Consider the following 12,133-nt stretch of genomic DNA (forward strand, 5'->3'; position numbering starts at 1 on the left):
ACGAATAAATGAATGAATGCGTGAACGAATGCATGCACGAATGAATGGCGTGGACTGGGGGCTGAGCGGCTCGGCGCCCTGCCCTCGGGGAGCTTACTATCGAATGGGCGAGCGGGGTCTGTGGGAGATGGACCCCGGAGGGAAGGGCCTGGGGGAGCCCGGAGACTGAGGCTCTGGTTCGGGGCTGAGCCTGGAGAGGTGGATCTGTGCGCGTGGGGAGGGCAGGAAGGGCTAGTGCGCTCTCGGGGTGATAGATGGGTGTGTGTGTGTGTGTCCTGGACCCCTTTTCAGAATGTTTTTAATCCAGTTAAGTATTTTTTTTTTAAGCAATCGGGGTTAAGTAACTTGCTCAAGGTTACACGGCCAGGTGTTTCTGGGTGGGTGCTAAGTGTCTGAGCCCGGATTCGATCCCAGGTCATCCTGACACTGGGGCCGGTGCTCTTACTCGCTGTGCTACCTGGCCGCCCCCAGTTAAGTATTTATTAAATATCTACTGTGTACTAGGCACTGTGCACAGTGGATACAAAGAAAGCAAAAAAGACTTGCCCTCAAGAAGCTGACCTCTGACCGTCCAGCGGGGGGACAGGACCCAGTTATGTACAGTAGAAAGAAAATACAGAGGAAATGCAAAGGAAACCAATGGGTGGGGAAAGGGCGGCTTTGGACCAGGCTCCATGCCAAGCATTTCACAAATGTTATTTCATTTGATCCTCACAACAACCCCTTGAGTTAAGGTTCTGTTATCCTCATTTTACAGTTAGGAAACTGAGGCAGACACTTGAATTGACTAGCTCAGCTTCCTACAGATGTCAGGCAGGATTTGAACTCAGCTCTTCATACCTCCTGGCCCCACATATCTGCTGTGCCACTGGCTGCCTCTAATTCGATGGTATTAAAATACAGCTAGATTTATTTATCTGTCTGTGTATTTGTCCATCTGTCTGTCCATCTGTCTATCCATCCGTCTCTCTGCACATCTATCTTTTGGGTTTTATGATGTGTTGTGGTGGAACCATCTCAAAGAATTCAGAATCAGACCACCTCTAATCCAAGGATAGGCATTTATTAAGATTGACGCCTCTCAGGAAGCTGACTAAATTCCAAGGGGAACCAGCAATTTCAGAGAAAGCAAGATGGATTTTTGTAGGGTAAAGATGCAATTTCATGAAAGAAATTTACATGGAATATAGGAATATGATTAATACTATAAAGGCAGCAGGAGTTTGTTAAGGGGTTAGGTCATGGAGGAGGGATCCCATCTGTGGTTCGATGGTTAAACATTCTGGTCATGTTGCCCTCCAGCTGGCTAGCTACTGTGGTCCTGTTTGGTCAAGGTGAATAGTTAGGTATTGTGGTCCTGTCTTGGGGTAGATGGATGATGTGATTGTGATTGAATACAAGAACACACTTGTTTCTGTGGGAATGAGTCTGGGGGCAGTGGCTAGGTGGAGGCAGTCTCTGGGTTCCCATCACATGGACACACCTGTTGTTTCTGTGGGAACTAAGAGTTCAGGGACACACCTGTTGTTCCAGTGAGCAGTGAGGCATGTATGAAGGAGTTAGGACATGGGGGGGGGGGTGGCTAGGTAGGTACAGTGGGCTGCTGTTCATTGGGGCTGGGCCTATATTGAAATTAGAATATTGGGGCTGGGGACAGCTTTATTAGGATTCCACCATATCTATATCTCTCTGTATTTTGAAGTTGATGACCTCCAGATTAGGAGATAGCTCAAGCAAAAGTTGGAAGGTAATTAGGGATTGTCAGAGTCAGAGGTGAAGAAAGGACATTTTGCCCATGGGCACCTAGGTGGGCTATGGAGTGTCCTGTGTGAGGCGTTGAAACTGGAAGAGTGATTGAAAGGAGTAATGAATGGAAGAAGAACAGAAGGGTGGTTTGGGGCCTGGTTGTTAAGATCTTTAAATGTCAAACAGATGTTTGTCTTTTAGCTGGAGACATTAAGGCAGTAAGAGTTTATTGAGTAGGTATGTGACATAGTCAGAGCTGCTCTTCGGGAAAATCAGTTTACCATGTGTGGGGAATGATTTGGAATAAAGAGATTTGGGAATCATCTAAGAGGCTATTAATGGCAGTAGTTCAAGCTAGACTTGGTGAGGACCCGAACTAGTAGAGGTTATTTTGTACAGATCAGAAGGTCATAGATTTATCGCCACAAGGGGCCTTGGGGCCACCTAATCCAACCCCCTCAGTTTACAGTTGAAGAAACTGAGGCCTACAGAAGTTAAGAGATTTAACCAAAGTCAAAAGGTAGCAGCAGAAATTTGACTCAGAGTCCCTGATTCCAAATTCAGTTCTCTTTTCACTGCACTGTACTGACTTCTGTTTGCATTTTCTGGACTCCAAATCTGATGGTTTTTTCCTAACTTACCTCTGATGGCTGAGGTTCTTTGACCTTCATGAAGTCACTTCTCCATTCTGGAACTCAGCATTTGCCTCTTTAAATAAGGAGGTTGGATGAGATGAGCTCCAAGCTTCTGAACCTGGATAATATGGGCTGATGAAAATGGCATTTCATTCTGTCATTCTTCAAGTTCTCCTGACTCCATTAGCCAGATGTCTTCTTTCAGGTCTTTTGGCATTTCATGTAATTTAGTGTAATACTTGGGCTGCCCTGTGGCTGCATGTACATATTTGTAACCACCTCAGTTTTAGTTTTTTTTAATAAAATCTCTGTTCCCCTTTACCAACTAACATGCAGCTCTGTGAGAACTAGTGCTGGCAGACCTGGCTGTTCCTATGCCCCTCCCTCCCAGAAGTCTTGAAGATGATGCCTCCCAGAGCTTAGGTCTTGGCAGAAGAGATGAAATTTCTGTGTGTTTATGGGCATGGATATATGCTCAAGTGAGGTCCATTACCTGCTGTCCATCTCTCAGAGCAGTCAGTCAAGCATTTTTTTTTTGGTGGTTTTTAAAAATCACACACACACACACACAGACACACACACATTTTTCTTCCAACTATATCTTAAAATCAATTTTTTAACATTTTTTAAAGTTTTGAGTTACAAATTCTATCCCTTTCTCCTCTCCCCTATTCCCCATGGAGATGGTAAGCAATCAGATATAGCTTATACATATGCAACCATGTAAAACATTTCCATATTAGTCATTTTATACAAGAGGACTCAAAAAGAAAGAAAGAAAAAGAAAGAAAGAAAGAAAAAGGTAGTTGGCTTCAGTCTATTCAGAGAGTATCAGTTCTTTCTCTGGAGGCAGACAGTGTTGTTCATCATGGATCCTTTGGGTTGCCTTGGATCATTGTATTGCTGAGAATAGCTAAGTCATTCACAGTTGATCATGGTACAATGTTGCTGTTAACTATATACAGTGTTCTCCTCGTTCTGCTCTCTTCACTTTGCATCAGTTCATGTAAGTCTTTCCAGGTTTTTCTGAAATCATTCTCCTTGTCGTTTCTTACAGCATAATAGTATTCTGTCACAATCATATAGCACAGCTTCAGTCAAGCCCTTATGAACAGACTACAGTGTGCCTGTACTGTTCTAGGTACTGGGGTGTCATGAAGGCAGCCAAGACGATAGGGCGCCAAGGAGGTTTAGAGGGGCTTCATTTTGTAGACTCCTCAGAATTGCGGGGACTTTGGAGATGTAGATAGTCTAGCCCAGAGTGACACGGTGGTGTGCCAGGCTTGCTGTCTTGTTGGAAGTCCAGACAGAGTCCTCCTCTGCTCCCTCTGGAAGGTGAGAGCCCAGGGTGTGATAGCAGGATGCAGTAGGAAGAGGAAAGGTCCAGGAGCCCCAAGACCTCTTTTTGAATCTTTTGAAAGCATCTTCAACACTCCTTCCCTTCCTGATGTTGGTCAGGTCACCTTGACTGTCTGGGCCTCGGGTTCCTCATCTGCAGTGTGAGAAGGTTGGACTAGACGACGTCTGAGATTTCTTCCAGCTCTGCCTCCTTGGAGCCTTTTCTCAGCCTCTTTCCAATGAAGGCTTCACATGGCGCCTCTCCCTGGAGTTGGTTTATGTGGGGAAAAACCTTTGGGGTGCAGATGCCAGATCAAATGGGATCATGTCTTGTAAAGCACTTGCCAAATTCAAAGTAAAATTCAAAATTTAGCACTTGCTAAACTCAAGCTAAAAAAAAATCTTTTTTTTTTTAATTAATTGATTTATTTTTAGTTTTCTTCATCCACTTCCATAAGATTTTGCATTTCTAATGTTTTTCCCCTCCCTCTCCTCCTCCTTCCTGAAGACGGTGTGCAATCTGGTACAGGCTCTACTTATGCATTCATATTAAACATTTTCACATGAGTCCTGATGTAAAGAAGAATTAGAATTAATGAGGGAACCATGAGAAAGAAGAAACAAAACAAAACAACGAAAGAAAAGGAGAGCAAATGGTGTACTCCCATCCACATTCAGATGGCAAAGTCTGCCCAGTGAAATTCTTAAGACATCATTTGGGGACCATGAAACAAGAAGGACTTTGGGCTCTCGGGATAAATTGGCATAGGTGTGAGTAACAGGGATGATGTATTGATCAAGATTGACCCTTGGAAGTGCAGAGGCTGTTAGAAATCCTAAGGAATTCTAAGTGAGGTAACAAGGAGAAAATTCATGTTACAGGTTTATCCCTCACCACTTAAAGAGCGTGACTTTTAATTTAATTCTCTAAATTTCATTCTTTTCCTTCCTGATCTCTCTACAGAATTTGACACCACTGACCACCTCCTGAATGCTCTTTCCTTTTTGGCTCTCTCTCAGTTCTCTTACTGTCTGGCTGCTCCTTCTCAGTCTGCTTTGCTGTATCACCCTCCATTCCACGTTCCTATTCTCTGTCCTGGGTCTGTTTGCCTTAGTGACCTCATCAGTTCCCATGTGCTTAGATAGGTCAATACTGACCTTAGGTGTATACTGACCTAGAGCTGGCTCCATCCCTGGTCTCCTTCCTAGCCTTGTCATGCATCTCTCTTGCTTATTGGACATTTCCTCTCAAACTCAACATGTCTAAAACAGAGATCATTATATTCCCCCTCACCCCACACTTCCCCATTTCTGTCAGGGGCATTCCTTCTCTTCCAGTTATTGGAAAAGCTCAGAACTCTGGGACATCCTCACATCTTTGCTGTCCTTCACATGGGGTCGGTCAGTTACCACATCTTGGCTTTCCTGCCTCCACGTCTCTCGTGGCCCTCCTCACCATCTGTACAACCACTATTTCAGTCATTATCGCCTTTTTCTTGGGCTGTTGCAATAACTTCCTAAGTCATCATGACTCAAGTCTCTTCTTCCAGTCCATCCTCCATGCAGCTGCCAAAGCAATTTTCCCAAAGACCTCAGACCAGCTCACTCTGATACTCAATAACCTCCTTCTTACCTCAAACATAGACTCTTCGTTTGGTATTTGTCTGTCACAGCTTGATTCCACTTGATGCTTCCAGTCCTTTTATTTCCTGTGGTCCAACTCTCAAACATGGCACTCCCTCTCTGTCTTTCCACCGGCTAGCTGTCCCTCGTGCCTAGGAGCCTCCTTCCTCCCCCCTTAGCACAGCCTCTCAGCTCAAGTTTCATTCAAAGCTTTGCTCAGGTGCTGCTTCTCCAGGCCTTTCCTGAGCCCCCCAGCTGCTACTGCCTTCCTTCCAGAAGTACCTTTTCCTTGTTTTGTGTACGTTTATGTATGTACTTGTTGTGTCTCCTATCCCGCTGTGGTACTAGGAGCTCCTTGAGGACAGCGACTGTTTCCTTGTGGTCTTTCTATCTCCCAAGCCTAGAAGGGTGCCTAGCACGTAATAGGTGCTTAAATGCCTTTTTGTTGCTTGATTAACCTATACAGGCAATAGAAAGAACCAGGAGCTTGTAAGCTTCATGTTGGTAGGGATTTTATTTTATTTGAATCTTTCTTCCTCTCAACACCTACATAGTAGGCATTTAATAAATTGGTTGGATTGAACTATATACAGTTTAGTGCCTTTACATTGTGTTCTTTAGTATATCATGGTAATTACATGTCCCTTGTCCCTTTTTCCTCCCCCCTGCCATTATTATTTTTTTTTAAAGCAATCAGGGTTAAGTAACTTGCTCAAGGTTACATGGGCAGTTATTTCTGGGTGTGGTGCTGAGTATCTGAGCCCGGATTTGATCCAGGTCATCCCGACACTGGAGCCGGTGCTCTTACTCGCTGAGCCACCTGGCCACCCCTAAGCAATTGGGGTTAAGTAACTTGCTCAAGGTTACACGGCCAGGTGTTTCTGGGTGGGTGCTAAGTGTCTGAGCCCGGGATTCGATCCCAGGTCTTCTCAACACTGGAGCCAGTGCTCTTACTCGCTGTGCTACCCCCCCCCCCCGCCATTATCATTGTGAACTACAACCAGACTTGCCATAGTCTAATGGGAAACAAATACTAGGGAGCCGAGTCCTAAGAATACGTAGGAGGATAACAAGAGAGCCCCTAGCACCCCTTGATAGGTTGAGAGTCTGTGTCCAAGCTGTGTCGACACGACCTGTCCCAGGGAGCTGAAGCTAAGGGGCACACATGCTAAGCCACCGTCTGAGGTCCTGGGAAGATGGCGGGAAACGAGAGTGGTGTCACAGGTCTGGAGCACGAAGATGGCCCAGTTTTCCAAAGAGGGAAGAGGAGGCAGAAAACTAAAGATCACCGAGCCTTACTTTGATCCTGGCAAAATTCAAGGCTTAATGTAATGAAGAAGTTGTCATATTTAAAGCTTTTTTAAAAGTCAGTGGCAGGGGTGGTTAGGTGGTGCAGTGAATAGAGCACCGGCCCTGGAGTCAGGAGAACATGAGTTCAAATGCGGCCTCAGACACTTAACACAAAAACTAGCCTTGTGACCTTGGGCAAGTCACTTAATCCCAATTGCCCTCCAAAAAAAAAGTCGATGGCTTACCTTGTTATATAGCAGCTCTTGCTCATTGAGAATATTTACATTGGGGCATCTTGCCTAGGCTGTCATAAAGAAATGAATTCTTGCATTCGGATGGATAGGTTGACCTCTGAGGTCCATTTTCCAGATTCTGATGCTTTCTAAGGTTTTTTGAATTCCACAAAGACAAATAGCTCTTTGTCCTACTTTCCCTTATCCCTGAAATTTCTCCCTCAGCCTTTTCCTGTTACACTCCCAAGCAAATGCTTGCCCTTAGTTTTCCTTGGGCTCATTCACGTGGTATTGAGTATTGTTCGATACTTATTCAGTTTAGATGATGTCTTTCTCCCGAGTGCCCAGAGCTGTAGGATCTCATAGGATGAGGAAGGAGCCCTCTTAGAGCTTAGACTTTGAAAAGCTGAAAGAGGAGCAGGTCACACATTGCATATCTTCTTCTTCTTTTTTTTTTTTTTTGCTTTTTGGAAGGCATTTGTGGTTAAGTGACTTGCCCAAGGTCACACAGCTACTTTTTGTGTTAAGTGTCTGAGGTCAAATTTGAACTCAGGACCTCCTGACTCCAGGGCTGGTGCTCTATTCACTGTGCCACCTAGCCGCCCCTTCATTGCATATCTTCTTAGAAATTTTTCTAGAGGAGGAGTTGTTTTAGACAAAGTCAATTTGTTTGCCCTTCCTTAGTTTTTACCTATTGTAGCATAGGAAAATTTTTAGCATTAACTTCTCCGAAGAGTTAAATATAGAAAGGGATCTCTGGGAGGGGTTATTTCTTGGTTTTGCTAATACATTGTCTCTTTTTCTAAAGATTTCAGAAGAAAATGGCAGCAGCCTTTCCTGATGCAATCCTGAGACAAGGAGTAGATAATCGATACCTGGTGTTGAGGGTCAGTGTTGTACAGAATGAAGGAATCCCAGAGAAACATCTAATTATAACAGCTTCTCAGTCGTTGGAAGATCAAGAGCTGTGCATCCTTAGGAATGAATGGTAACTGTTATGCATATGTGCTAATCGATCTGACATTCTTTAGTTATAAATATTGGACATTTCTTTTTTTAATTTTTCATTTTTTGGGGTCTTTATTAATTTGTTTACTTTTAGTTTACAAGATTCATTACCACAATTCCTTGAGTTTCAAATTTTCTCTCCCTCCCTGTCCCCCCATTGTGGCATACAATCAAGTATAGTATCTGCAAATACTTTCACATTAGGCATTAGTTTATAAAGAAGAATTGTAACAGATGGAATGAAGAATGGGAAAGAGGAAACAAAACCAAACAAGAAGACGAAAAAGGGCAGGTAGTTTGCTTCAATCTGGGTTCAATCGCAGTTCCTTTTCTGGATGTAAACATTTCTCTCCATTATGACTCTTTTGGGTTTGACTGATGTCTCTCTGGATTGCTTAGAAGATCTCTAAATGCATTCCAGTTTATCAAAGTTGGTCATCACACATACGTTGTGTCTTTAATTGTGTACAAATTCCTCCTGGCTCTACTCTTCTCACTCAGCATCAGTTCATATAAGCCTCTCCAGATAAATATGAAGTCCATCTGCTCCTCATTTCTTATTGCACAATAGTATTCCATAACATGCATATACCACAACTTGTTCAGCCATTCCCGAATTGATAGGCACCCCCTTAATTTCCAATTCTTTGCTACCACAAAAAGAGCTACTATAAATATTTTTGTACATATGGGTCTTTTTCCCATTCCCATTCCCCTTCTATGATCTCTTTGGGATACAACCCTAGAAGTGGTATTCCTGGGTCAAAGGGTATGAAATTATTTATAGCCCTTTGGGCATAATTCCAGATTGTTTTCCAGAATGGTTGGATCAGTTCACTACTCCACCAGCAATGCATTAGTGTTCCAATTTGTCCATATCCTTTCCAGAATTTGTCATTTTCCTGTTTTGTCATCTTAGCAAATCTGACTGGTGAGATGTGGTACCTAAGAGTTGTTTTGATTTTCATTTCTCTATAATCAATAGTGATTTAGAGCATTTCTTCCTGTGGTTATAGATATCTTTAATTTCTTTCTCTGAAAACTGCCTGTTCACATCCTTTGACCATTTAACAATTGGGGAATGACTTGTATTCTTATAGATTTGTCTCAATTCTCTGTATATTTTAGAAATGAGTCCTTTATCAGAGACATAGGTTGTAAAAATTCTTTCCCAATTTCCCACCTCCCTCTTAATCTTGGTTACATTGGCTTTGTTTATACAGAAGCTTTTCAATTTAATGTAATCAAAATTATCCATTTTGCATTTTATAATGCTCTCTAATTCTTATTTAGTCATAAAGTCTTTCCCTCTCCACAAATCTGACAGGTAAACTATTCCTTGTTTTCTCAGACTGCTTACAGTATCAACCTTTATACCTAGATTATGCACCCATTTAGACTTGATTTTGGTATATGGTGTTAGGTAATGGTCTATGCCCAGTTTCTTCCATACTATATTCCAGTTTTCCCAGCAGTTTTTGTCAAATAGTGAGTTCTTATCCCAAAAACTGGGGTCTTTGGGTTTATCAAACAATAGATTGCTATAGTCATTGACTTCTGAATCTCATGTGCCTAATCTATTCCATTGATTCACTACTCTATTCCTCAGCCAGTACCAAGTAGTTTTGATGACTGCTGCTTTATAATACAGATTGAAATCTGGTATAGGTAGTCCACCTTCCCTGGCATTTCTTTTCATTAATTCCCTTGGTATTCTGGACCGTTTATTCTTCCAAATGAATTTTGTTCTTATTTTTTCTACCTCTATAAAGTAGTTTTTTTGTAAATTGATTGGTATGGCACTAAATATATAATTGAATTTAGGTAAAATTGTCATTTTTATTATATTAGCTTGACCCAGGCACAAGCAATTGATATTTTTCCAATTAGTTAAATCTGACTTAATTTGTGTGAAAAGTGTTTTGTAGTTATAATCATATAGGTCCTGGGTTTGTTTTGGCAGGTAGATTTCCAAATATTTTATAATGTCTACAGTAACTTTAAATGGGATTTCTCTTTCTATCTCTTGCTGTTGAATTTCATTGGAAATATATAGGAATGCTGAGGATCTATGTGGATTTATTTTATATCCTGCAACTTTGCCAAATTTATTTATTGTCTCAAGTAGTTTTTTACTTGATTCTCTAGGATTCTCTAAGTATATCATCATATCATCTACAAAGAGTAATAGCTTGGTCTCTTCTTGGCCTAATTTGATTCCTTTGATTTCTTTTTTCTTGTCTAATTGCTACTGCTAACATTTCTAGTACCAGATTGAATAAGAGGGGTGACAGTGGACACCCTTGTTTCACCCCAGATCTTATTGGAAATGCTTCTAGCTTATCCCCATTACATATAATATTTGCTGATGGTTTTAAATAGATGCTACCTATTATTTTAAGGAAGGCTCCATTTATTCCTATACTTTCTAGTGTTTTTAATAGGAATGGATGTTGTATTTTGTCAAAATCCTTTTCTGCATCTATTGAGATAATCATGTGGTTTCTGCTAATTTTATTGTTGATATGATCAATTATACTGATGGTTTTCCTAATATTAAACAATCCTTGCATTCCTGGAATAAATCCTGCCTGATCAAAGTGTATTATTCTTGAAATAAGTTGCTGTAGTCTTTTTGCTAATATTTTATTTGAAATTTTTGCATCTATATTCATGAGGGAGATTGGTCTATAATTTTCTTTTTCTGTTTTATCTCTTCCTGATTTAGGTATCAGTACCATATTTGTGTCATAAAAAGAATTTGGTAGGACTCCTTCTTCACTAATTTTCCCAAATAGTTTGTAGAGTATTGGAATCAATTGTTCCTTAAATGTTTGATAGAATTCACTAGTAAATCCATCTAGCTCTGGAGTTTTTTTCCTAGGGAGTTGACTGATGGCTTGTTCAATTTCTTTTTCTGAGATGAGGTTATTTAAGTAATTTACTTACTCTTCAGTTAATCTGGGCAATTTATATTTTTGTAAGTATTCATCTATTTCACTAAGATTGTCAAATTTATTGCATACAATTGGGAAAAAAATTCCTAAATATTGTTTTGATTTCCTCTTCATTGGAGGTAGATTCACCTTTTTCATTTTTGATACTCATAATTTGGTTTTCTTCTTTTTTTTTTTTATCATATTGACTAAGGGTCTATCAATTTTATTGGTTTTTTCATAAAACCAGCTCTTAGTTTTATTTATTAATTCAATAGTTTTCATAATTTCAATTTTATTAATCTCTCCTTTGGCTTTCAGTATTTCTAATTTAGTATTAATTGGGATTTTGAATTTGTTCTTTTTCTAGGGATTTCAATTGCATGCCCAATTCGTTGACCTCCCTTTTCTCTAATTTAATCATGTGTACAGTCAGGGATATAAAACTTCTCCTAAGAACTGCCTTTAATGCATTCCAAAAATTTTGGTATGTTGTCTCATTATTATCATTCTCTTGAATGAAATTACTAATTGTTTCTATAATTTCTTGTTTGACTCACTCATTCTTTAGGAATCAAATTGTTTAATTTCCAATTAGTTTTTAGTCTATCTTTCCATGGCCCTTAATTGCATGTAATTTTTATTGCATCATGATCTGAGAAGGATGCATTTAGTATTTCTGCCTTACTGCACAGAATTGTGAGGTTTTTATGCCCTAGAACATGGTCAATTTTTGAATATGGTCCATGAACCACTGAGAAGAAAGTATATTCCTTTTTATCCCCATTCTGTCTTCTTGCAAGATCTATCATACCTACCCTATCTAAAATTCTGTTCACTTCCTTAACTTCTTTCTTGTTTATTTTGAGGTTGGATTTATCAGATTCAGAGAGGGGCAGATTAAGGTCTCCCATTAGTATTGTTTTGCTGTCTATTTCTTCCTCTAATTCCCTTACCTTCTCCTCTAGGAATTTCGATGCTATTCCACTTGGTGCATATATGTTAAGTAATGATACTGCTTCATTCTCGATGGTGCCTTTTAGCAGGATATAGTTTCCTTCCTTATCTCTTTTAATTAGATCCATTTTTCTTTTGCTTTATCTGAGATAAGGATTGCTACCCCTGCTTTTTTTTGCTTTAGCTGAGGCATGATATATTTTACCCCAGCCTTTTACCTTTACCCTGTGTGTATCCCTCTGTTTCAGATGTGTTTCTTGTAAACAGCATATTGTAGGATGGTGATTTTTCATGCATTCTGCTATCTGCCTCCGTCTTATGGGAGAGTTCATTCCATTCACATTTAGAGTTATGATTATTATCTTTT

General features: G+C 40.4%; 1 protein-coding gene across 1 annotated transcript in view; it reads left to right on the forward strand.

Moving 5' to 3' along the window:
* The window catches only part of DNA2 (DNA replication helicase/nuclease 2), a 50,078-nt gene that overhangs the window by 329 nt on the left and 37,616 nt on the right, over positions 1-12,133 (forward strand). The window contains exon 2 of the mRNA XM_069071487.1: positions 7,674-7,853. Coding sequence (XP_068927588.1) covers positions 7,674-7,853 — 180 coding nt within the window. The remainder of the gene's footprint in view (positions 1-7,673; positions 7,854-12,133) is intronic.

Source organism: Petaurus breviceps, unplaced genomic scaffold (assembly GCF_028583685.1).
Source record: "Petaurus breviceps papuanus isolate PSGF00001 unplaced genomic scaffold, PetGlider_PUasm1.0 90825, whole genome shotgun sequence".
Lineage (NCBI taxonomy): Eukaryota > Metazoa > Chordata > Mammalia > Diprotodontia > Petauridae > Petaurus > Petaurus breviceps.